General features: G+C 37.0%; 1 protein-coding gene across 2 annotated transcripts in view; it reads right to left on the reverse strand.

The window, feature by feature from the left end:
• Positions 1-3,928: 3,928 nt before the first annotated feature.
• Positions 3,929-27,934, reverse strand: part of PRKD1 (protein kinase D1) — a 116,121-nt gene continuing 92,115 nt past the window's right edge. For both annotated transcript variants that reach the window (XM_054275349.1, XM_054275348.1), the window contains 11 exons: positions 26,344-26,467; positions 25,493-25,570; positions 24,646-24,925; positions 22,289-22,341; positions 21,139-21,211; positions 20,067-20,173; positions 19,484-19,645; positions 18,057-18,155; positions 16,755-17,022; positions 7,100-7,185; positions 3,929-4,892 (listed from right to left, as the gene is read on the reverse strand). In XM_054275349.1, coding sequence (XP_054131324.1) covers positions 4,674-4,892; positions 7,100-7,185; positions 16,755-17,022; positions 18,057-18,155; positions 19,484-19,645; positions 20,067-20,173; positions 21,139-21,211; positions 22,289-22,341; positions 24,646-24,925; positions 25,493-25,570; positions 26,344-26,467 — 1,549 coding nt within the window. In that variant the 3' untranslated portion in view covers positions 3,929-4,673. The remainder of the gene's footprint in view (positions 4,893-7,099; positions 7,186-16,754; positions 17,023-18,056; positions 18,156-19,483; positions 19,646-20,066; positions 20,174-21,138; positions 21,212-22,288; positions 22,342-24,645; positions 24,926-25,492; positions 25,571-26,343; positions 26,468-27,934) is intronic.

Here is a 27,934-nt window from a genome sequence, read left to right on the forward strand (position 1 = left end):
AGGTGATGCTCAAGCTTGTAGCTGTGCTAGTAAGGCAGCAAAATAGTTTACACTTCTTATGTGTGCTCCCTGTTCTTCACTGAAATAAAGCAATGATGCATCAAGAAGCACAGACAAATATTAGCTCACTCAGTAGACTCCAGTTTCAACATTGACTCCCTCCAGTTGCTAGAAACAAGGTAAGCAAAAAGCAAAGTGAAATTACATTCCACTTACACATCAAATTTGCTACCACTGGAAAGTGCTTGATCTACCAAGAGAGTTCCTCTGGTTTACATTTGATTGGTTATTTCCCACCTGCATACGCATGGAAAACCCCAGTAATATGAGTTTTTAGTTCAGATGCCACAGGAATGGTGAGGCAGAAGATGGCCAGTGCAGCATGTGCCTGACTTTCTTTGTTGAATACATTTTGGTCTATTTTTCTAGGGGAAAAAACAACTTACTAGTTTCTCCATCAAAGTGGTAAGTTTAGCTAAGTTTGGGGTGCTAAGCAACTACAGGCACTAGTCTCTGCAGTATCTGCATGAAGTAGAGCTCCAGGATGCCAATATTTTAGTACACCCAGCTGAATAATACTGCACCATAATTCATCATTATCCAACTCCAATCTTTTGCCCAGTCTTACAGACTGAAGAATATATATATTAACCTGCCTAGTGATTAATTCTAAAAATTTGCTTAGTAGCTTTTTTTTTTCTTTTCCTTTCTCCCTTATTTAAAAGAATGCCGAATATTTGTATCAGCTTAGCATTTTCCCTATCATGTCTCTGACTTCATTGTCCAGGAAAAATTCAGGTGCCCAGAAGAGGTGTTGGTTTATCTAATAATGTGAAAAAAATAATCTTTCAAACAAAAAAAACCCCTGTTTTAAGGACAAAAAATAGCTACTGCCTTGATACGAGAACAGGATTTGCTGTTTATTAACTCCTGGAGAGATGAGACTCTAGGAAGGCTTTTCAGGAGTGAGGTGAAGAAGGGTAAGAGTAGGGAAAAACACAGAAAGTAGAGTATCCAACTGTTTTTGAAGAGATCTTGCTAAGATGAGAATGAGGAGGTCTGATACATATCTGAGACAATGGGAGAGAAAGGCATACTGATGAGAATTCCTTTCCATCCTGTGATGTGAAGATGTGGATGGATGGATGGATGGATGGATGGATGGTGACACTTGGCTGAGCAGCTGCATGACACTTGAGCTGTACAAATTGTACAAGGGCATCCTTTTGCTCACTTTGTTTTAGTTAAACTGGCCAAGACACTGGATAAACTGTTCCTGAATTACCAAAGATTGTAGAAATGAAAATGGCTACTCCACATAAATCAGAAATTCTGACTTCCAAGTATCTGTTGGATACTTGTCTGCACTCCACAGCTAAGCTTTGACACAATAAATGTGTCTTCAGATGTATGATCACCTGTACACATGTGCTTGATATGCATAAGATATGGTGTAGCAGAAAAGGAAATACCATCAGCAGGTCAACACTTCTATGCAGCATAACCACTGTTGGTCTTGCTTCCATGATGCATGTGCAGGAACTGTTGGCCTAATGGAAAATGGTAAAGGCCATGGAAATATTGCCACAGAGTAGCTCACCATTCCTTTTTCCTGAGTAAAAAACAAAAAAACCAACCAAAAAAAAAAAAAGGAAAATAATACAGAACAACACAACCCCAGATTTGCTTCAGTACACTTTGATGCTGATGTGTCTGTTCCATTTAGGCTACGAGTTAGGAATCAGTGAATTCATCTGTCTGGCTCAAATGCAAAGAAATCAAATTTCACAGTGTAATATTTTTGAACAACAGCAGGGAAAAAATTAATGTATTATATTGGCTAAAGGCAGATTATTTTTGAAAAGCAATGAATATTGCACAAGTTTCTTAAAGTGATGAAGCAAGCTTCAGCACTCAAAAACCTTAACAAAAATAAAACAGGGATGGAGAGGAAAAAAAGTGAAATGTGTCCCTAGCAATAAGAGTTTCTTGGAAGCCATGTTTAGTGACTACTCAGAAAGTTTCTTAGGAAAGAAATTTATTTATACTTTTGTCTCTGCTCCACTGGCAAACAGTTTATTGAAAGTGCTCCATGAGATTGAAAAAGTTGATTAACATAGGTCTGTGCTGAGCAAAGACACGTGCATGACAACCTTTGTTATGGAAGAAATCAGCAGACACTGGGATTTAGTGGAAGTACTCAATGTTCTCCATTTTTCACTGAAAGTTGCAGTTTTTGTCACCCACCTTGTTAGACATGCTATTGAAAGTTATAGTGTTTTGCTTTCTCACCTAATTTCTACACTACTGTCCATGATTAAGAACAGAGTGCCAGTATGTTATTTCATATTTCTGAGAATATTTTGTTGAAAACCACCTTTGCTCAAGAGTTAGTACATTAATTGTAAATTAAGCCAAGTCAACTACTAAAATCCCAATTCATCTAAATTGATCAATATGAAAGCAGAACTTTAAATCTGTTAATGGTTAATACCAAGGGAATGATACAACACAATTAATGCACTTCTATGATATGTGGGCTCCTTATGAGCAGTCATGATAACAGCATCTGAAAAAAGTTTATATAACTCTGGTAATTCTCCTGATTTCCTCTTAGAAAAGTTAGTTTCTTTGACTTGACCCCTGGAGTACTCATAGAATGGAACAGATATAATCTTCCTACATCCATGAGTCCACCAGTGCACCTGTAAGTGGACTTACTTTTAAATATACTCAAGCACATGCACTTTTACTAACAGAAAATTTGATGCTTAGCCCAACTCTATTTTCATGTTTACTTTACTGTCAATTGACGATTAAGCTTAAGGCTGAAAGAAAAATAAACAATGGCCAACGATTAGCCAATACTTAGTCTTGTAAGAACATCCTGACAGAAAATATAGATATGGTAAAAAATGCAGCATGGCAGAATAGTCGACACGTTTGACCTTGCCCAACAAGAACTTCATCAGAACATGTCAAAAGGCCATGATTATGAGAGACCTTAAGCAGAAAAGGATTTTGGCTTTTTTGGAAGTGGAAGTAGCGAAAGAAAGTGGGGAGGAAGGAGAAGATATTTATAAATAATTTTTCACAGTACTTTTTAATTTTCTAGAATATAATTTTTTCTGTTTGAACAGAGGTACCTTTTCTTCATTTCCTCTATAGTACATACTAAACGTCCAGCAGAGGTGTAAAATACAGAGGAAAAATTCTTCTGGTTTTAGTGATGTTGGGTATCTGGCAAAAATTTTCTCAGGACAAAGCTCTTCTTCAATGAAAGAATGAATTTATCTAATGAAGAGCTCATGACTAACATAAAGCCAATATTTGAGCAGTGGAGCTTTACCATATGTGGCTATTAGCTCTTATCTTTGCGTACTTCCACCTCTAGCCCAATGCATCTTTACATTTTTAACCTCAGTCATACATTACAACCTATACATTAACCGGTTTTTTTTCCAAGACAGAAAACGGCGTAGAATAAATTTCAGCTTTTCAGTGAATTCCTCTGTCACGTGTTTTTATAGTGCAGCCAGAATATCTCTCACTGTTAAAACTAAATAGCTTAGCATTGGTAGTCTAAGTAATAGTTAGAAATGAAAATTAGCATCTTTAAAGTTTTCAGGGGAAGAAGAGCAAGATCTGCAGTTCAGCGGAACTCAGTGGAAAAGCACAAGCAGCGCATTTCTCAAAAAACTATAATTCTTTTAATGCATAAACTTCCCCACTCCCTCAGTGTGTTTCAAAACTGAACAAAATCAGACCCATTAGGTTCTCATAAAATATGTGTGAAAGGAACAGAGGTTGTCCAGCAGCATTTTCCCACCTACCTCCACGCTGTCTTCTTAATGATGAATTAATTTATTCTATATACTTCTGATGCCACTCCAGGGTTATTTTAAACAAAAAGTTTCATCAATGAACCTATTTTAACAAGACTTTTATTGAAAACATACACAAAGTCAACACGTTATTTAGTTTTTGAATGTACATATTAGAGAATATTCATAATAGAGAAGAATATTTTAAGAAAAGGGGAAATACAACTGACATGCTGCAGTTTATATTTTACTAAGGCATTTAGGCTTAAGAACAAGTTATACTGTGTGTATGTGTATCTATATACATTAACATACAAATACACAGGTTATCTGAAACTGTACAATTCTATGCAATTCATTATTTTTTGCCTTTTCTATTTTTAGAACACTAAATAAAGCTTTTCTCCAAATGGTAGAAGTTGTTCACAGAACAGCAGTTATAATCTACTCTTCAAGAGTTTGCTTACAATTACAATACTAACGATGCACAAAATACCCCCGAGATCTTCCCGGGAAAGTTCTCTCTTACCAAAATGAGGCTCAAGTAAGAAAAACACTAGTTTGCAAAGGCACCGTGGAGACAGGTTTTAATACATTAAATACAACATGAATCATTCACAATAACAAGTTTAGTGTTTCTGGGAACTTTTGTAAATACAACACAGTTGGTCACACAAAAATGTTTCTGTTGATTTGTCTTGGCAACTCAGATATATCAACAGTGTAACAGCATAACAGCTTTGTTCCCATCTGACAGAAAATAATGGCAGTTCTGCAAGGCAAACGTTAAACCTGACCGTATGTATTTATTAATTCCACAGTGTTTTGACAGATTATAGGGGATGTAACTTAAAGGATGCTGACACGCTCACTGAGGGCTTTCATTTCTGTTTCTTCTAGCTTGGTGTTTTCGTTATGGTTAGCACTTGGACTGATAAGGTGTGCTGGATACTGCAATCCATGTTCTTCTGAATACTGTTCCCACCGGGAGTCATCACTTTCATGGGTGATGTAACGTTCCCCCATTTTACATTCCAGTTCCCTTAAATCTAACCAGGTTTGGTAGTCCTGGAAAAGAATAACAGTATTACTTTTAGATTTCCTGAAATAAAGTATACTCCCTTTGCTATCAATAACACTCAAAGTGCTATTAACTCAGCTATCAAAGGATCATCCCTATTGCTCTAGAATGGAAAAAATCTTATATAAATGTGAAATCTGCCTAAAGATATACGTTTCATCTCTAGAGGATTTTTTAATAAATTAATTTAATTGAATTGTCACAATTATAGCATTGAGCTTTACAGAATTACAGGTTGTTTTGCGAAATGTACAGATATGTATAGATTGCCATAATATCTAACTGAGGCATGGTGGTAAAGCAATTCCTCCTTCTAGTCACAAGATGAATAAGGAAGAATAAACATCTTTAAATCATACAAATACATTCTAGTGATCTGTATCAGTCAAGACAGCTAAGTCTGTATCTCAGTATAATAATGCAGAACACAAATTCAGCTTGGGCTAGAAAAATCTCCTTTTCTGAACTTGGGCAATTACTGGTTTCCTCAAAGAAATGGATACATCTAAACATTAAGGTAGTTTGGAACTCCATGTTGACAGTCAAATGTAAGGATGGAAGTCAGTGTGAGTCTCATGCTGTTTAAACCATTATGCACTGCAGCCTCTCATCTGTCCAAAGTATGCAAGTTTAATAATTTCTTTTCTTATTCCCACCTAAAGAACACATGAAGCTGCAGTAACAGAGCCAATCCTAGCCCCGTGCAGAGTAACCCCTCCTCATGATCCTATATCCAGTTTTCTTTTTTCTCCTTCCCCTTGTCTCAGCCTAAGACACAGCCCTAACCACATAGCCAAATCATCAGAAAGCCTAAACAAAGTAAATGCATAAAGCTTTCATCTTTAGTATCACATATACTTTGGCCCATTTCTTAGTGTCATCCTCTCAGAGAACACCGCTAAGTGTCACTGCCCTGTAAGGAAAAATAACCACTGTTATACTTCCTTAGCCTGCAAGGCAGGACTCTTCTAGACAGAGGACTCATCCCATGCCTGGGGCTAGAGCTGCTGCTGAACTGCCCCATCCTAGTTCACCTCCACTCACTAGTACACAAGCAATAAAAGTGGATCTAGAGGAGAAGGACCCTGTCCTGTCACATGAGACAGCCAGCATCCTTGCTGTAGACCTCAGCCCAGACACTTCAGGCCCCCACAGACTCAAGCAAATGCGTTCTGTGATGGCTGCCAGGCAGAGGAGTGGTCTTGGAGGAAAAAACTAGTGAGGGACAGGAAATCTGAGGGTAAGAAAGCAAGCTCCAGATAAACATCCCTGAGAAAGGTGGGGTGCAGCATGGGCAGTTACAGCCCTTTTCCTCCTATACCAGAAGGTCATCATCTACTTTGAGACACAGTATCAGCTATAACATACTGAAGTAGGACTTAGTTTTCTGGTTTGATAAAGATTCCTTTGGGATTGGGGATTATGCATCTGGTCTATGCCATGCCTGTGCCATGATTACTTTCCTAGACACAAACAAAGCTCCCTTGGGAGATCCGACAGGCTGATGCATCTGTCTGGCCTCAGCCTGTCCTCATCTCCAGGGAGGGACACAGTGCCCTGGCCTGGGCTGCCCCCAGCCCTCCCTGCTCCTCGGCTGGGGATGCTGGCCCTGGCTCCTCACTGCTTTGTCTTGGGCCTTGAACTTGCAGTGATTTGGCTGCTGCCAGGATAAAAACAATAGTACCATATCATATGGTGAGCACAAGACAGAGACTGCTAGCATCTTAAAAATTCCTTACATCTCAGTTTTTACTTGAAAAATTCAGTTGAATGTGGTTAATGTATTTTCCTGGCAAGAACACAATTTCATTAGCTTTTGTGATGACTGTAAAGTGAAAAACCATTGAATAATTTTAATAAGAAGTGAATTAGAGTAAACCACAGGCAATGAAATAATGTAAGTCAAATGACTACAAGGAATTTTTTAATATACGTAATTTTCTAAGCAGACAAAAATGATAAAATATTTTTTGATGTATTCTGACAGCATGAGGCTGTTTAGTATTGAATCTAATACTTCAGAAATTAATGAGAAACCATAGGTAAATTGGTGAACAAGCATGAGCTTCTAAGGACTTAAAATCATATTCAGGTTAGTAGATTTTTTTAGATTCTACTGTGCTTAAAGATGAAGATTTTTTTATATGTTTAGAGTCCAAATGCAAAAGTAAAAACATGGAATTTGGAGAAGTACCTGTAACCATGGGTGGCTTAACGTCTTGTCCACACTGTAGCGCTTTCTCATTTTCACTTGCAATAAATTATTTATGAGATCAATAGCTGAAAAGAAATAATATTGGAAAATGTTAGTTCAAATGTATTTGTCCCAACTAGGACATGCAAACAGAGAGCTACACAGACATGGTGCTTGTAAAAAGAGGGCAGTTATCCCTTGTCACTCCAGCTTTTTACAAATTGCAGTCAATGCCGATGTACCTGCAGGCACCCATGCAACCCTTCCTAATGGGATTAAAACTGTTTTACTAAACAGTTGCCTGAAAATAATTCTCACAAGTATCCTGCTCAAGAGAAAAAAAAAAAAAAACTCATGTGAGGTCTACAGTTGTGTGATTTGACACATGGAGGCAACCAAGGCAACCAAGGCAACCACCAAGCCACAGGTGAAATGCAAGGAGAAGGTTTATTCCATTGCACAGGCACGGAGACACCAGCTCTGCTGGGCTCAGCTCATCCTGGCAGAAGGGGGGCACTGCCTGCCCCGATGTATCACAGGGCTGTGGCACCCCCATTCCATCTCAAGGCTGTGCTTCTGTGATCTCTCTCCAGCACGAGGCTCAAGCCTGTCTGTGAGAGTGTGCTGTCTCTACATGTGAATTCTACTTCTCAAAAGAGGCAGAGGATGAGCAACACTAGGCATAATAAATGGAGCTTTCCTACACCAACATTTTTAGCAGCAAGGTGCAAGGTCACTTCGAGTAAAAATATTCCCTCGTTGCCAAATCTTCCAGCTTTAACATTTTCCTCCCAAGAATAGCATTATTCAGGTATCACAGTAAACAATATATATGTATTTATTTTTCGGAGACTTTCAGTGTCACAACTGACAGCAACGCCTTCCCAGTCCCTGAGTGGAGAAATTAGGTTTTGTAAGTCATCAAGTCTTGCAATACTATTCTTTTGAATTGAGCATTGCTTCTACTTGCTAATCAACAGTTGGCAGTGTCAGAAAAGTGAGAAGGGCATCTTTAACAATTTCATGACTTCTGTGGTTTTGGAGTCAATGATTCACTGAGGTTCACAGAATCACAGAATAGTTTAGGTTGGAAAGGTCCTTAAAGATCCAACTCTACTACCAAGGGTAGGGAGACCTTCTACTAGACTGGATTGCTCAATTGGTCTTGAACACTTCCACAGATGGGGCATGCACAACCTCTCTGAACAACCTGTCCCACTGTATCATCACCGTCAGAGTCAAGAAATTGCGCCTAATAACCAACCTAAACCTGCCCTCTTTCAGTTAAAAGCAATTACCCCATCACTACATGCCCTTGTAAAAGGTCTCTTGCAGCCTCCTTTAGGTAGTTCAAGGTGCTCTATGGACTCCTCTGGAAACTGATCTCCTCCAGGCTGAACAAAGCCAACTCTTTCACCCTGTAGGTATGTGTGCTGTGGTGCCTGAAGGGATGAGACCCATGAGCCAATGACCAATGCATGGCACTGCAATGAGTGACCCGTTTGGAAAAATCTCTGTAATGAGACTGCTGAGCTTTGAATGCAATTAAAGAAAAACATTAAAAAAAAAAAAAAGAGGCTATAATGAAAGGTTAAATCATATTAGGTGGTGCTAAATGTTCAGCATGAGTTCTGGTGGAAAGTTATTGCTATTCCAGAATAACTGACTAGCCACAAGGAATGACAATATTCCTGCAATTTTTCCATTTCATCACATTATCCCTTGGCTTGTCCAAAGTATGCTGGTTTACATCTTTATTTCTCTGTTTATATCATGGTGACAGGGAAAGATGGTCTCGAAAGTAACACAGACCCATGGCACCACTAAGGGGCACTGGGTCTGAAACACGCCAGATGAATATTGTTGCCAGCTGGGTATTAAAGGAGCTGAATAATCATCTTGTCTGTTTTAAGAGTATGAGATGGGACAGAATTCTTTAAACCAATTATCTCTGAGGTTGTATTTTGTACAACAATATGGAAAAGCTTTTCTTTTTCAACAGAGACTTCCTCTCTGCAGGCTCGATTTGCCATCTAGGGCTTTATGTGTGCTTCTGTCAAGGGGCAGAAAACAATGAAAACAATATCCAGGAAAATGGGAATGCACATGGCAGTCCATCTGAATTTATGCAGTTAATTTGATAGACAAACCTATTCTTGGCAATGGGAGACTATCACTAAAGCAGCCCTGACTTCCTGGTGATGAATACTGTCTTGGAAATCAAAGCAATCATGGGAATGACAGAAAATAAATCTCAAGACTTTTGACAAAGAAAGCATTGCCAGAGGCTCTGAGCCATTCTTTTCCTGGAACAGATGGTCCTAATTTTACTTTTCTATTGTGGACAAACAGATTGTTATCTACTGACTCTTTTAGCATCAAGTACAGTTAATGCTAAATTTTCTAACTCGTGTTTATTTTGTTCCCTCTCAAAATGCTGGTGAACTGTATGTAGGATAAGAAAGTCAGTGGATATCCAGTAGGACCATTACTGACAGATGGCATCATTCTTAAAACTCAGTTGTTTTCCAAAATAGTGGGGTAATCCTCTTCCTCTTTATTCATATGAGACATTCTGAGGTTTCAAGCTGTGGGGAAGAGATGGGGAAGTCAGTCATACACAATGGTTTTGATACCACCATTCAGAAAGTAGAGATCATTGTTTTTATCTGATGTTTCAAGGAGGAAAACATAGTCCCTTACCCACTGCAGAAGATCTGGGTATCAACAAACATCAGCATCTTCTGCAACACTGTCCAACTTACCCTTAAATTCAGCAGTATTCAAGTAAGACTTCAGTCTGTCTTTTGATATATAAACCAGTGCTGAATATGAATTTAGGAGACTAACATTTCTTTATTATTTTCAGTGGTGTTTGGGTGTGTATGATCTTCAGGGTTCATTTTTCAATAATTTACTATGAATCTCAGTTTGGAAAATAGGTCAAGAATGGCTCAACCCTTGATGAGAGGTTGATTGTCCTGGTAACTGTTGTGATGTAGGTGCACATATCCCAGCATGTGCCTCGGTAACTGTCAAGCACCCACTGAGGGTTGATAATGTCTCTATTACATTCCTTCTGTGCAACCCACTGGAAGCAGATATGACTGTGAGCCTCACAAGTGAGGATATCATATTTAGCTATTCAACTTCCCTCAAGTTACAACAGGACGAGGGGCCCCTTTTTTCACTTCAGGACAAGGATATATAACGTGTAATAACATATTTCTTTGTATTCTTGGGGGAAATTACCAATGGCTTGTTGAACAGACCAGAAAGGCACTGGTCTAGAAAAAAATCACTAGAGAAGATGCACAAAAAAGAGAAAGGGAAGAAAACTATGACGAGGGGGAAAAGGCAGTTTCCCTGGATGGTTACAACTGTCAGCACCAAGCACTTGAAAACAGTTTACACAGACAGGCTGCTTGTTTCACCACTGCAATATTGCCATCTCTGTAACCAGTTTTGCCGTTTTGTTTTGTTTTTTATCTAGAGTTGTTTTTGCCAGGAAAGTTTTGTCTATCCCTTGCCTCTTAAGAAATAAGCCCAAATAAATAAATAAGCGGAAATTCAACATGCCTACTAGAAGTACACCTGAAGTAGAAACTCAAACTATTTGATACAATTTTATTTGCTTTATTACTCAAAGTTTTCAAACTTAGGTGGAAGAAGAAAATATGAGCTTCAACAGCAAAGAGTCTTTGCCACTTTTTATCAGGAAATCATGCAATTCAAGAAATGCCACTTGTTGAAACCTGTAAGAGTTCTGTCTGAGTAACAGTAGCCAAGATGCAAGTGATAGATACAGGCAGGGCAACAAAAGAACAGGGCAGGGTAAAGCAAAGAAGAATCTAGGAAGTCTAATAACGACATTGTGAGTGCTGGAATTAAAATGCTTAAAAGACTTGTGAAAAGTTCACTGTTTTTCTCTGTGTTTAAACTCACAAAACCCCCATCCTGTTCTGACAGCATCCTGACAGCCACTATCTTACAAAGCTTAGTCTGGCTGCAATTCATGTAAAATGAATGAACAATAAGATGCATGTTCACTCAATTTCTGAATTAAAAAAAAATACACATAATTGTTTGATGATTAAGTTTTGAGTTGTACTGCTTAAAAACAATGAAGATAAAAATTTGAAAGGCATTAACATTAATTTTCAATATACAACTTCAGGGAGCAAAATTTGGGCATCATCTGTTACAAAATTAAATACTCTGTCTAGAAAGATGAAGCAGTTTTGAGGAGAGGGTAGTAACTATATAGTATTTTTAAGTATTTTCATTAATTTTCACTGATTTTTTATTTTAAATCAGGTTTTAAAGTAATCCTTACCAGACATTTTAGGAGCTTTATAAAATTTTATAGTATTCCTCTGTAAAATCTATAATTAAGTAAATTGAGAGCATTAAGAAAGACACCTCTGCTCTACACACAATCTAGGAGAATGCACCAGGTTATCACCAAGAAGGCAACCTGAGTGAAAGTTCTGAGAGGATTATGGAAGTGCTTTTTCTAACACTTTTATGGACTCCTGTTTACCTTTTTATGGGCTCCTGGCTTACCTTCCATAATAGTGCAAACAGTCAGTTGAAGACTTATAAAGTTCTAGGAGCTGGAGACTTTGTTAAAGGGAATAAACTAGCCAACTTCTCCAGCAGAATGAGTACTGGCCTTTTAAACAGGTGATCATTCAGCAGAATCCCCGACAGAAAAATTCAAATGCAAACTTTAGAAAGCTCTGTATCCCTTTGATTTTAAGAAAGATAGCTCTTTCAATTCACTGGAAAGAACCTCCACAGTCAGGAGGTTCATGGCTCTATACTGCTTATGCAAGTTTATTAATATGCCAAAGAATTAATTGTAGTACAGACAAAGTCACAATTTTCACTCTAAGTATCAAATAAACAGAATAATTGCTTTTCACAGGAATGACTGCTTTAACTCAGCTAGGACGTGCCCTGCACATAAATGCAAAAGTTTACAAAATATCTTAAAAACCCTATTACAAACATATCATTAATTTAGTCCTTCCCTACAGATTGAAACTTTTTACGTAAGTTATAAACAAGAAATCACCTGAAGGATATTAAAAAAAAGCAGTCCTAAATTAATGATAAATTTATAATTGATTAAGAATTTTAAAATACACCTAGAATACTACCTACTCTTCCTGCCATCATTTGTACAAATTTAAGCTGCTTCCACTAATACAGGATGTCCAGGACTTCCCAGATCCTGGATTTTTCTAAGAATAGGTTAATTGATTAGAGGTCATCATTATTATAATTTTTTCATACACACACATCCCTTTCCTGCTGCTAGTCAATACAGCTTTGTTGACAAATGCTACAGCGTACATGCAGTTATTTTAGCATACAATGATCTTCAGTTGGCTGAGATTTTCAGGCACACAGATTCAGCTGTACTCTCAAAAGAAATCCTTATCAATTCTAAGCTGTACCCTACAAGTGAGGTTTCCTAATACTACTTTATCCAAGCAAATGTGTAAGAAGAGCCAAGACCTCCTTTTCAACAGCTAGCTAAACATTTACAGAGGCAGAGAGCATCTTTGACCTATAACATGCATTGACCTCCTGATACTCAATGCTCATTCATTCATGTGACTTTCTCATTAATGTGTGAAGCACTCAGAGTTTCTATTCGCATTATGCTGGAAGAAGTATAAATAAATACTGACTCAAAGGCAGCCATGGTATTTATATATGACTACAAAGCATTGTAACAGGGACACCATGACCAAATTTAATGCATGATAGGAATGGCATTGTTTCTTCCCAAGTTATTTTAATAATATTAAGTAATACGAAGCACCTAATTAACGAAGCGTGATGTACATCACACAGCCCATCAGGTTGGTAGCAATAGCTGTGCTGGTGGTAGCTGATGAAAAAAGAATTATGAATACAATGTTTTATGAAAATAGGACAGCAGAATGAAACACATTATGAATAATTCCAGTCTTGATACAGCACATTTTAGGACCATACAGTTCAAAAGAATAGCTACCACAGAGAAGTCATAGTACATAAAATATACTAACAGATAGAGAGAAAAACTCCATCATGGAGTTCTATTTTTATATTTACCAGTATTTATTTCTTGTGTCATGTAGTGAAGTAAAAATAAATCTCTTGAGATGATGCAAATTTGGTAGACTGGAAGGTTAAAACTGGAAACAAACAGCAAAGCTGTTGAAAACAGGTTCCATGTTTGAGACATGTGAAATTTCAAGCTATAAAATAGACAGGAATTCTGCAAGTAGAGTCCTCTATATCAGCATCTAGCAAAATGCCACAATGAGGACTGAATTAAGTTCAAATTCTCATATAGCAATTCAGTGAATTTGGAAATGCAGCCTGGCTTGACAAACATTGAAAAGAGAGCAGAAATAGACTGGGCAATGAATTGCTGAATGGCTCTGACAAAACCTGGTTTTCTAAAACATACCAAACATCTACCACAAAAACTACCTATCTCCAGTAATGTGTTACAATCTTATTTAGACATCCCAAAGCAGGATCAGATTTTGGGATGTGTTCTTTTGAAAGAGTGAAGTTAATGGAAAAATATGGAAAAATGCAGCCACTTAGGCAAAAATCAGAACTCCCTATGGAGAAACCTACAAAACTGAAAAGTCTTCATTTTCTTAAGTAGGATAAAAGGATATCTTAAATGGATAAAAGGAAGGACAAAGCATTACACAAAAAAGCTAAATTTCTCATCAGGAAGAGTTGATGAAATTAATCTAGGGGCTATGACATCAGACAGACACATTATGGAAAGAGAGGACTCAATGAATGACTAGACCATATAAATGACTGGCAGAGAAGACAACTGTTGATGGTGACTTAAAAATATTAAGCATTCAGAAAATATTATCTTCAAATAAGTTCTGTCTTTTTTCTTGGCTTGTGACTGCAGATTTTAAGAATTGCTATAAAATGCTACAGAAAAAGTTACTATCAAGAAAATTAACGCTGACCAGAATATTACCCAATATGGGTAATATTGGGTAATATGGGTAATATTGGGTAATAAACACTTTTCCTCCAAGACACAACTTAGTTCCATGTGCTTTTCCTCTGAATCCATTAGACATTAAGTACATTATTTATATTACCATGCAGTTTAAATTGTTATTGGTCATGTGGTTTTTATTAATCTATCACCTCATCAGTGCAATTTAAAATCTGAAAAGCCAATTTTACTTAAAGACCAGTAATTGACTAAGAAACATATATTGGGAATATTAAGGCTACTTTATCATTGCTGTTACTTTTCCAGACACATTGTTTACATATGATGAGTCTCATTTTTTTTTCGTTTAAAGTTTTGCTACCCTCTGCCTTCTAGCTCACAAATTAATATGCTGTTGTTTAGGAAGTATCAGGAAAAGCATGTGGTGTGCACTAAAGCCAAAGTGGTGCTAAACACAGCATAATTCACTCTAACTGCTGTGCTATCTTTTGAATTCAAAGAAATAAACGCTTTTCCCTCTCTGATTACAATAAAAATAGAAGATGGGAATAATGAAGTTTAGCCATTCTTAAACTTTTTACTGAAGAGAGCAGTGGAATAGCTACAGTTGCAGGAGGTTTTAGGCATTTGGCTCTCTGAGTCACAGTAATAATCATGGACATGACACAAAAGGTTTAACTGCTGTTCGCCTTTCCTTAGCACCAATCTCCGCAATAGGCATGCAGAAGTTCCTTCATAAAACCTTTAAAATAATCTGTGTTTGTCCCCTAAATGATCCAATCATTTGTGGCATTAATTAACATGGCACAGTTCAGAACTGCAATCAGATCAGATGCATTAGGACACCAGGACAGGTTTGCATTTTAACCATGCCGCACTGTCAGAGGTAACAGAAACTGGATGGAGCCAGCAGGTCCACAGGGGCAGCTCCTGCCCTCTCACAATCTGTGCAGGAGAGTGAAGCAGGACCTGAGAAAAACATTCCTTTATTTTCCCTAAGTAATATGGAATCTGAGTTCAAAATTGAGCTCTAAAACTCAGCCTTATTGAGTAATATTTGTACAGAGATCTAGACTTTAACTCGCTCTGTTAGACATAATGGAATCTCTTCAGACATTTTCCAGGTTTTCATTTAGCACAATAGAGTGGTTAATCACTGAGCAATCCAAAATATGTAATAAAATCACAATGTATAAGCAGATTTTAATTTAGTAATTAGTTAAAGTGCGTTTCCCTCCCTTCTGCATGCTTGCAGCCTGCTATCCATCAACCCTTAATGAAGGCTGCGATTCTACAAATGGAGAGATAACACCCAAGTAGGTGAGTTTTCTGTAGGTGCTCTACTGAATCTTCACCTCTGAGTGCAAAAATTGATCTTCTGTCTACCACAGCAGAAACTTGTGGGAGACAATTTCTTGCAGCTTCCCCTGTGTTGATTGCTGTTTGCTTATCTCTAGCGACAGATAAAGCATTGCTGCCAACAGATTCTGTCAGCTTACATATCAAAGTGTGTGGAGGTTCAGGAGAACTTCAGTGTGTAATTGTGCAGATTTATAGCTTTTTTTTTTTCCAACAGATTTCAAACTTCATCTGCCACTGAGATAAAATAACAAACAATGCTCTCAGAGCATTTTCAGAAGAGAATCTCACATGGCTGCAATATTTAGTAAGCATTAGGCACACTACTCTAAACTGTGCTTAACCAGTATGTTAAACACATCACCTGAAAAGCAGAAAAACGGTACTGTAAATACCAGAAATTATAAAGGCTAGTATTGTAATTCAATTTGGCACATATTACAGTTCAGAAAAGGATATAAGATCTGATGCTTATAATGTTTCTTTGCTTTAAGACTTACAATCCTGTAGAACTCTGGACTAAAAAAAAAAAAAAATCCCCCAAAAAAATCAAATTGCCTGAAAACGCTGCTTACGTGAAAATGTTAGTGAAACCAGAAGTGCCTGTTTTTTTAAATGGCCTACTTAGTTGTGTTTGGACACATTTTTAATAGAACTAATTTACTTTCTTTAAAGATGTTCCCAGTGAATTAGTCACATTGTTCTTTTGTTTTTTATCAAAAGCCTTTGATGTCATTGACCAGAACTTGAGTTTCAAAGGTCTCACAGTTATCTCCAAGCCTTTTCCCCCTGCATAAAGTCTCTTGTATGACATTTTCTCACACTGTTCCTGAAATCTCGTCTACGGAATTGTTCACTGTTATCTTCCCCACACAAAGATATCAGAGTGCAGCATCCAATTGAAACCAAACTCAATTACTGGAACAAGTAGAACAAGAAACAGACTGCAGATGCAATAGAGCTGAATGATGAGGCACATAAATGAATATACACAAGACCAATTACAGCAGCTTAAGCTCCCCACAGATTCTATAGCAATCTCATCTGTAGGTGGTTATGTGCCTCCTTCAACACCTCCTGGAGCGATCCCATGCTAGGAGATTATGCCATATGCAGTCTACACGTGCTCCGTAGGAAATGCCTATAGCAGCTGATAGCACATAACAGACACATTACATTACTGGAATTGTTTTTTTCTTTTTTAAATTCTATTATGAAAAGGAAAAAATATAAAAGCAAAATACATTTACTCTTTTGAGCACTTAAATAAGAGCAATCACAAACAGGTATTACCTTCAAGGGAAATTTCCTTCCATGGATTAGGTGGATACATGAAAGCAGCATTCTGGATTTGGTCATGTATGTCTTCATCTTCATTGAATGGAAAGGTACCACTGAGGCTTACATAAATGATGACACCCACTGACCACATATCCAGAGATCTGTTATAGCCTTTGTTTCTCAGAACCTCTGGAGCAAGGTAGGCTGGTGTTCCCACAACTGAACGCCTAAATGATTTCTCTCCAATGATTCGGGCAAAGCCAAAGTCACAAAGTTTTACCTGTTTAATGAAAAATCCTACAGTAAGACATACATTAATTTTATTATCAAATACACAGTTGGGGAATCATCAGTTAGTTGCAAGATGCATCTCTACTGCTCCTTCAAGGGTACTTTTTTTTAAACTCCTCTTTGAGAGGAATATTCTTATTCCACTGAAACAGTAGACTGGAATACCAGTCCATTGTATCTCTTCTGTTCCTTCATTCCATGAATAAAACACTGTTGTGGATAGGCTCAACAGCTCAGGTTTGTGATAAAAGTAGTAATAAATAGTAATACTTTTCATTCATAGCATAAGAACACAGCAAACAGAAAAAATGTTTTACCTATGGCTTTCTCTTAAAACAAGTAACAAAAGTTAGTTCTTAAACTTCCACTTTTATTTTATTATGGATCTAGCCATACTCTGCTTCTCTGCAAACTTCCTTGTCTGAGTTCTACAAAGTAACAGATTAGGCAGCTTGAAAATTCTCACTTAAAACAACTCAGTACAGATCCTTCCCTTCCAATTATTGATACTGACATTATCTAAAAATTATCAATAGTACTCATTTTGAAAATGGGTGATAGATGAACTCTGTAGACTGAAGGTAACAGAAGCTGATAAAAACACCTTTTAATGAGAAATATAAACCAGTCAGAATGTGTATTTAAATATCCATGATCTACATGGCATTTAAACGTATAGAATTAAAGAAGAAGCTCTTGTTCTTCATGAGCCCTATTTGAACTTTCAGAAAAATAACTTTCTTTCTGGAGCAAATCAACCACCCAGGTAATTTGTGCTTAATGGTGAGCAAATTAGAAACGATCACACAAGTAGCTATGTCACACTTGAAAATCTAGTTCAATATTTTAATTATATCTAGTTAAACAAATGACAAGAATCAAGGATTTTCAAACATAACTTCTTTATGATGTAGCTTGAATAAGTGATCAACTTTTTCTTACCTAAAAATTCTGTGCAGACAGGTTACATAAATACTTATTAGTTACAACAATTTATCTTAAGAAAGGGTATTTTCTACTTGCCTGTGGGAAAGGATCAGCTGATGCCAATAATACATTTTCTGGTTTGAGATCACAGTGAACAATATTTTTGAAATGAAGATGTCTTAAAGCAACAAGGATCTGTGAATAAAGAAATCAAATTATGGTTGTTTTATATTGTTTGAACAGTATCAGTGACCAGAGAAGCAAGGACAGGTGTGAAGAAAAACAATTCAACAAGAATGTACCTTTTACAAGAATATCAACAATGAAAAAAAAACCCAAAAAACTTAAAACCAAAATGCTGTGCCTCAAGTTTTCTTGATGTTTCACTGCATCAAATATTTTTCCCTCTCCAAGAGCTTACAGTATAAACTTTTTTTAAAAACTGGGTTCTAAGTACTTGTTTGCTTTTTTGTGCATGAAATCTTTAAATGTATCAACATTTGCAGAATGACCTTTCATATCTAGATTAAACCAAAAACATTTCACAGAAATATTATATGATCCAACTGAAGTGTTTTTGATGGCAGAAAGAATGGAGAGTGTTGTATGTATTTCTGTTCTGTTACAAACACATAAATATAGTGATAGTGTGACATATCCATCTTTTTTGTGTGGCTTTAACTGAACTTCTGTTTGGTCAGGGGCTGACAGAATTTGCCACTGCATTAGAGCAGTGAACAGTGAGGAGGCTGAATGAACCTGTGAACGGAAGAAATCAAATTCTAAAGCTAGTGGCAGATTTGCCCATTAAAGCCTGGAAACTAGGAAACCTGTTAAGTTCTACAACAAATAAGGCATTTATAATATTAAACACCATAGTACAGTTGCTCCTGCTACTTTCCTTTTTCCTGACTGCTGAAACATGGGCTTCTCTGACTGTGAGGTGGCTCACTACCAATGTGTGTATCTAAATTTAAACCAGTATTTTGGGCAGCCAAAGAAACAGTACGATAATATTACAGGAAGCTCAAATCAATCCCATACCAAATTGTTAACAGAAGTAATAATGGAATCCAGACTCAGACACAGGTAGCACTGAGATCCAATCTCAGCACAGAAAATAGGTTTAACAGTGTATAGTATGAACTGCAGAGGTTTGATATCAGGCAGTTCAAGAGGCTCAAATTTCTTTTTGTAGTTCCCCAATGGTTTGCTTTTAGTGCTTTCCTTTCTTGTGCTTAATTCTTCCATCATATGAGAAACTGTAGGTTGATGTCCCCTCCATCCAGCAGCCAACAGCTCTATATGTGTCCAGTTTTAAGTCCTCTTAATGGGTTGCTATCTATAATGTAGATAGTGACATAAAGTCATGTAAAGAAAGCTGTTTTATCACCCCTGTTTTACTCAGATTTTCATCAACCAGCCAGGTAAATTATGTCAAAAGGAAAACAGAAGAAACATAATGTTGATAGTGATAATAATTGACCTCAAATGTCCTTCCAGGTCTATAATTAATTTCTTACCTGAGTAATTAAAAACTTAGTTATTCTCTCTGGCAATCTGCCCTTTTCACTTGACAAGATCATCTCCAGCATGTCTCCATGGAGTTTTTCCATAACAACAAAGACTCTCTCTGGTGTCTCAAACATACACTCCAGATTTACAACCCCAGGATGATGAAGATTCTATTAAAGACAAATACAGCACTGGATTTCTCAATATGATCAGTAGCTTTTATCATTGCATATTCAGACTTCACACTGCCACCAAAACCGGACAATGTTTCAGTATTCAGTAATTTAAACTGTGTGCCTAACCTGTAGGCCACAGGGACAAAATTCCTATGGGAAGTACAGGAGCATGTATGAATTTCAAATTAGTTTAACATACATTTTCCTTATTGCATCTGGTGCTTAAAACTGCAGATATTGTAACTCCTCGTGTGACATTGCTGACCCATTTGGCTTTTTATGGAAAATATACAGCAAAAATACTAATATTTTTGCAAAGGCAGTAGTGATTATAAATTAAAATCATTATATTACCATCTGGTATCTACAGAAATAAATAATGGACCTAATACAGTAAAAAAGAACAGAAAAGTACCTGTAAAATGGCAACTTCATTACGAAGTTGACTTTCCTGTTTAGTTGGAAATCTTAGTTTATCAATTATTTTAATGGCAACATCTCTTCCAGTTTTGCGATGCTTTCCTGCATTAATAAAAGAAAAGCTCTCTATCAATTAACATGATTAATTATGAAAAGCGTTCCCTTTTCATGGGTTGTACAAATGGCCATAACCAAGTAATCCTCAGACCTGTTTTGCAGATAAGACACTAAAAGTTTTCTGTCATTTCTCTTCTTTCTGCCCTTTGACAACAGAACTTGCTATCACCTGACAAAGCCATTTAAACATGTAAGAAACAAACATATGAGAAAGTTAGCTCTATATTTCAACAGTATAGATGGAAAGTTAATTTTCTCATATATGTGTAAGCTGCAGCTGCATTCTGTGCAACTGGCTCGTTGTAGGCTTAGTCCTTCACTGGTAGCTCCACACTAGCAAAAAATGAAATATGTGATAGCCTTCAGGCATGTTAGTGCCTGTCCCAGGTTTATCAGAGAGTCAGAGATACCTCAGTGAGAAATTTGTTGTTAGTTCTCACTTCACACTGTCTCAAACAACAGCTGTAACTAAATACATCCCCCAAAAAACTGCAGAAAAAAAGGAGAAAAGAAGAGAGGAAAAATTAATAAGAAAATAAAAAGATAAACAATTCTAACAAGCTACTGAAGAAACAAAAAAATGCCTCACTGGAATATGTAAAAAAACACAGAGGGAGAAAAATGTTTTTTTCACGCATTACATTTCTCAAAAAGAACAGCTTTATTAGAACTTACAGAGAATATGAAGCTATTATAGACATTGACCCACCACTGGGCAGAAAACGTCAATCTACAAAATTACTTCATCAACACAAAATATAAACACATAAAATATAAACATATATGCAATTTCTGCAGTATAGCTAAACATATATTCTGTTGAATGTACATGTCTTAAATGAAAAACAGACAGTTAGTTTCTGCAACAAAACATTTCAGAGTCCAAGTATTTTCCCCATTCAAGAAAATTTTTATCTTAAGCGCAATTGTACAACACACCAAAGCCTTACCTCCATAAACAATTCCAAACTGTCCTGATCCCAAAACTTCATCTGGGAAGATCTGGTATACAGTGCTAATATCCTGTTTATACAAACAACAGATATTAAGCCCTAAGAATACGGAAAGAAAAATTGCATTTCATTTGCTTTTTCTAGTGGGAAGTAGCATCCTTTTAGTACAGTACATTTAAAATATATCATCTGCCAAAAATTTCCGGTGTGTTTTCTTACAAGCCATAGTAACTGTAACTGCTCTAAAAGCTGATGAATCTTCAACAGGTTCACTGAGAGGGGTAAAATATTCCATTTGTGCCAGAGAGGCAGTCTCATGTCTCACTATTTCTCAGTGCTGTAACACAGGCTAAAGCACAAGCTGTTAGCAGATTCATTTGGGAGACTCAAACAAACATCAAATCTTGCAGCTCAGCTTTATTTTCCTGATAATTAACCAGCAGCATATACAACAGAGTAAAAGAGGGTCTAGTTCATAATTAAAGGCTGTCTTACTTTTTAGGAAACAAATGGACACATCCCTAGCAGGCAATCTTTTTGCAATCTTTTTCTGACAACTATCAGAGCTGTCCCAAAGCTTTAGCTGGCTGCAGGGAGAATCTATTTTTTCCATCTGCCATGAGATAGAAAGCAAGCAGTGTGACTGCTTAACTTGACTACATGACCTATGTCTAACTGTCCTAGAGTAAAAGAAACCCAGAATTCTCTGTGTTTTGATATTTGTATGCAACTCTTCCTTTGCATACAGAGAGTTTCATCTTTGTACAACAAAGAATATCTGATCTCTCAGTTATGACAGGAAATGGTATATTTATCAAGTTTTGTGGTCAGTTTTACAAAGTTCAGTTGACAAATTCCATGAACCAGTATTTCTACACCTCGCTTTTCCATTTGGTAATTAACATCCTACACAGACCCACAGTTAAAGCCTGTGAAATTACCCACACATAATTCTTGCATCTCGAGAAAAGGTGCCGCGAAGATGGTTTTTGTCAAAAGTTAAAAAAGCTAATTGTTTGTTAATTTCTTCAAAGTAAATGAGAAATGGCTGATGGGAGCTCCCCTAACACTCCTCTTGAAAATCAGATCAATGACTTTGCCAGCTTAATAGTAGCATGTCTAGCACCAGCATCAAGAGAACACTCACCACATTTTCTTGGACTTGGCAGTTTGACACAGAAATACTGATGGATATATCCCCTGGGGAAGAAAGCAAAGTATACTTTAGATTGCTGTGCTTTTAGTTCAAACATGTAGTAATAGGAAATGACATTCATATTACATCAGTATCTGCTGACAGCTCTAGAAATTGGACCAATTAGGTCAGATCATTCGTCTACCAGCTAATATAAAATTATACCAGCCCACAAACACGTGAATTTAACAACAGCTTTGCAGTGTGGGGAAAAAACCAGAATCATACAGTCCATTAATAAGTTTTTTAATAGTGGAGCCTCATAATAAGCTTCTTATTGCTTTTTCCTATTTTATTTTGAGGCTTTGAATTGCACCCAAGTAACAACTGCAATTAAACTGGTTTTATTTAATGATTTAATTTAGGGATTTAATAATAATTTTGATTTATTTAGTCACCTACAACATATTTGATGATATTGAGATGAAGGCAAATACAAATTCAAATTAAACTGCATACTGTTACAAGTAATACACATTTCAACTGGCTTAACAGACATTATTAAAACTTAAAAATTAAAACAGACATAATGGAAACAAAACCTTGTACCTGCATTGTAATACAAGAAACACCAGATCCAACTTCTATCCAACTTCTGTCAATGTGGAGCTTAGGATGCTATAAGCATGTCATAAGCATTTGAACTGCAAACTTACTGAGGCAAAATTCAGCATATGCCTACTGCTAACTGCATTACACAAGGACAATACTTTGGGAAGGAAAGCATGCTTCTGTGGAGCATGGTCACTTATGTCTCCTACTTCTGTGTAGAATCCCATTCATGCTGAATTTCCATTTGTTTAAGTAAAAATTTCAAAACAGTGTCCCCTACTATAAGGCCTATACTACACACTGAAGACACTTGCTACTTCCCATCAGCACTAATCCTAGTTGTTGTAAGTAACATGAGTAACACGGCCTATTCCCTTTCCTTGGGAGGAGTGCTTTTGGCATAGAATGTTTCAGTTATGGAGAGGCTTTTAATCATTGCCAATTTGTCTTCAAATATATGTACTGCTGTGTTTACATGAAAAAAAGCATGGACAAGGACAAGTCTTAGAGTTTGAGCAAAAGAAAGAAGGTTGCTATCATTCTCATTGTCCACAAGAAATTGCTCTAAAGGTCTCAAACAACCTTAATTTTTGCACATATAACCCAAAGATAGCTACTAACTTGTAAAGAAATTTTTCAAACTTCCCAAGAGGGAGATAAGACAGCTGTCATGCCCAGTACAGCATTTTTGGTGATTTGTTTAGCTATAGTGGATTCAAACCAGGGGCACTAAGCAACTAGTCTGACAGAAATGGCATCCAGAATTTGACACTATTTTTACAAGATCCCATTTGAGAAAGCAAAGGACATTGCTGATCTAATCTGATGTGTGAGCTTTTGTGCCTGGAGAAGCAATGCCACAGCCTGTTGTATTACTTGGTTCCTGAAGGGCTTGTGGTCTCATTAGCATTTGTGCTGCATTAATAGCATCCAGATGTCAAGTGCTAAAGTGGGTGCATATTGCAACAAAAGGTCTAATCCAAATTATGTAGACATATCCAAATTCTCTTTACACTCACTAGGCTGAACAGAAGTACAGAGCAGCCACAGCAACACACAGCTAGTGGTGAGGAATTGTTTCCTCTGTGCTACTTTATTATCAGTACCCAAGACAAATTTAAACAGGTCTCATATTTGGTTTACATAAAGTGTCACCATTGCTAGAGAATTACACTAAGGTATGTAAATTGGAAACTAAGATATATTCAATTCTTTTGGTCCTGGATAACACACATGCCTTGTGCCTAGAATAGCTTTCTTCACACTTGAGCTCTTTCCATCTCAGCCTGGGACAATGTTTGAGGCAGCTGTACAGCCAAATATGATGAAAGGGAGCATATCATCTGTGCTGCAGTGACCTAAAGACTGAAGAGCTGCTTCTGCAGACAGCTAGAAACATTTATTACAGTCAGGATGAGAAAAAAAAATCTATCAGCTCTGAAGTGGAGCTCAGAAAATTTCATCCCTCGGAGGCTATTCCTCACACCAACAACATAAACTTGAATTAGAAGTCTTGCTAATTCCGTAACTATTTGCTTACTAAAATATCTATATCTTGTATATCAATACAGATGTCCTACTGAAAACACATGGATGAGAAACCGTGGTGTTTAAAATACGGAAGACAAGTGACAACCCATGACAGAACAGCCTTTACCAGCTGCGCAATACATCCTTTCAAGGTGTGCAGAGGACTGAGCCATGCCATTCGAGAGGTGGTTCTCCTTATGAGAAAGGGAGGAAATGAGCAGACTTACTGTGCAGGCTGGCTCCTGACCCAGAGGATGCCCCTTTGGGGATGACAGGCATCAGGGCATGCTGTATGGCCATCTCCCACATTCGCGCCACATCGACGCCCACACCGCTGCTGATAACGCTGTTATTCAGCGGAACGCTTGAGAGGTTGTCTACGTTTTCTCCAACATAATAGACTATATTTGCTGTGCTTATTTCAAAACAATGAGGATTGGCTCCTTGAGGCAGCAAAGTGAAAGTTTTTGCAGGATCCAGAGACAAAATTTCAGACAATGGGATTTCCTAAAATGAAAAAAATATTTTACTTTCTGTGCAAAGATTATCAACATAAAGAACTTCAGCATGAGCTTTACTTGATTAGTTTATGGTATCAGTTGCTGCTTTTTGCCACATGCTTCTTGTACAAACAAAAAGCCTCTTGTAACCTGAAACTCTGTGACACACACAACTGTTGATGGTAAAATACTAAATGTTTCTTTCCAAGACTAAATAGAACTTTAATTATTTAACTGAACTTATCAAAGACAGTAGAGAGGTACCTTCAGAGAAAGAGCAGGGCCATCCATATATTAAGAAAACTCCTTTAGAAAATAAAACCTTGTTGACTTCTCAAACAAAAACTTTTCATTTCCACAACACTCACATAGGTCCTTGTGAGCTGATACCTTTCTGATCAGACTTGTTTTCGAAAAGCAAAACACACGTACACAGCTTAAATAATAAAAAAAAACCAAAGAACCAAAACCTAGATAGAAGTTACACTATTATTGTACTTTTAGTAAGCATCAATTTAGCAATTTAGTCCTTATATTTTGCTGGTATGAAAAGAGGTTGAAAAATATTTCTTACTTTGTAATATTTGCTTCCAGTATCATTTTGAAAAAGTGTAATGCATTTGCTGTCCAGCCTCCAGTAGTGTCGCTTTCTCTGCAGTGAAAAACAAGTAAATTAATGAAATGTTCATTTTGCAAAAGCACCACTGCCAAAATGTTTCCTTAGTTTGAAGAGATGTCCTGTGAACGATAAAAGACCCAATTACTATTACAAGATTTTAATGAAAACTTCCTAATTGAATTTAGAATTTATAGACCTCTTCTTATGCTCTGCTATTTCAGGAATAGCTGTGTTAAAATTATACAAGTTTTAAAAATTTAAAATGTCGTTCTGTTGTCTGCATTACATTCAGCACAATTTGCTGATATGCATGATACTAATGCAACTGAAATTTCTTCTTGTATCCCTTCTAACACCCCAGTTCAATTTTGAAGGTCACATACTGAAGCCTTTATTCATTTTTTAGCAGGTTAGAATGAAAATAGGCTTTTTCTACACTAAACCTACTTTACAAAAGTCTCAATTCAACTGGAAGTAAGGTATCAGAGAAAGTGCAACTGGAAAGTAAAGCTACTTTACAGAACCCCTTAACATTAGGTTTCACTTCCTTAAGAATGATTTTACATTTGGCTGCCTATGATAATGCAACGGATTTATTTAGATGGTTTTTGCATGTTTTAACTGTCTCCTGTTCTTACAAGCAGTGCCAGTCCCAGTTATGGTACGTATTGGGACTTTGGGAATCATAAAAATTGCAAAAAATGCCTTACATGAGTGACTGTAAATTGTCTGAGTATTGTTAGAATTTGATTCCATACTACAGCATAACATTTACTGGAAGACAGGTCTTCTGTAACATTTCTTACCAGTGTGTCCTTGCTTGTATAGTGAACCATCCAACCCTCCTTCATTACTGTGCTACTTCTCCTTTTTGTGTGCTTCACAGACTGTACCACTCTCATTAATGGAATATTGTTGCTGGTTGAAGGGCTTAAGAATAAATCATTAAAGGCTTTTAAAAAGAAGATAACTTTGGACAGAAAGAAAAAAAACCTTTAAAATCAGAATACACGTATACACACACATAGAAAACATCCACATTTATTTTTATCATTGTTAGCCAACCTGGCTTGTACACTATTTTGTTTTGTCATTCAAATTATCTTGATATTACAAAGAAAAAAGGCTGTAATGCTACACCAAGGGAACATCAGAGACCTTCTGAAGGCTTACATACAGTATTCCAAAATATTTCTAAAGATGAGCTAAGAAAATGGGCAAATGACTAGGGCCTTAGCTAGGCTGTGGGAGCACTGATCAAGCTTGTGCTGTGCATGATTCAGAGCAGTACTTGATCTTGAATCTCTCACAACCTACACAGACACTGTCCATCAGATTACTGTCCTGTGATCTTGCCTGGGCTCAAACACACAATGGAGTGATGCCACCTTACAGAGCAGAAAACATGTCAGCTGCCCAGCTGCACACACCCTGGCCAGGCACAGCAACGAATCTGCTGGAACCTCTCAGAGAAAGAGATTTAAGCTACTCTACGGCCAAAGACTTAAGGTGAAACCTTACTGCCTGGTAGGGTGTGCACACTGCAACTTTCTACCATTCAGCCAACACACAAACAGCAAGCTGGGAAGCCATGGGAATGTGACAGCATGCCTGATAGCACCAGCAGATAAAATCTGGTAGTAACCAGAGGCAACCTAGCCCATCATCCTTGCTGTTAGAGTTAGCAACTCCTAAAGCAGATTCTGTGTAATGGAATATGGACTCAATCTGCTCAGTCCTAGACATGAATACTTGGCTGTTTCTGGCAGAAATTTACACAGTGATGCTGCATTGTGAAAACAGAGCACAGCGCTGCTTCTGTATTATGCCCTGCTAGCAAAGCTATTGGTGCAACAACGCCAACAAAAAAGAGCTGATAGTGGTTAGGAAAAGAATAATATGCTAAGTTCCCAAAGTTGTTGTGACTGTAGATGTCTGCAGGTGGCCCTGCTTCGCTGTAATGCATCCTGGAAATAAGCTTTATGAATTGGTAGTTTCCCATCAAAATACAGAAAGCACTGTCTGAAAGTTTAATTAGGTATATAACATATACTTAATATCTCTTTTCTGCCTAAAAATGATTTAACCATCTGCAGTTTCTATTCAGCTATTCTTGTCTGTGCTGACAAGAGGTTTATTTTTTATTTGTCTTATATAGATCGCTTAAAAAATATCCATGGATACAGAAACTACCCTTAGAAATAAGTGCAGAGAGGTATTACTGGAGGAATCTCTCTTACATAAGTAAAACATGGACCTTAGTCATAAATGCTTTATTAGCACAATTGGGTATTTTAATTTTGAAAACTTGCAATGCTGTCTGCTTCATAAAACTTGGAACTTTACGATGTTCTGTAACAATGATTTAGTGATCTAAGCACAGGCTCATATTCCAAT

Source organism: Melozone crissalis, unplaced genomic scaffold, assembly GCF_028551555.1.
Source record: "Melozone crissalis strain CALT ecotype California unplaced genomic scaffold, PUWL_Pcris_2 ptg000018l_1, whole genome shotgun sequence".
NCBI classification, from domain to species: Eukaryota; Metazoa; Chordata; class Aves; order Passeriformes; family Passerellidae; genus Melozone; species Melozone crissalis.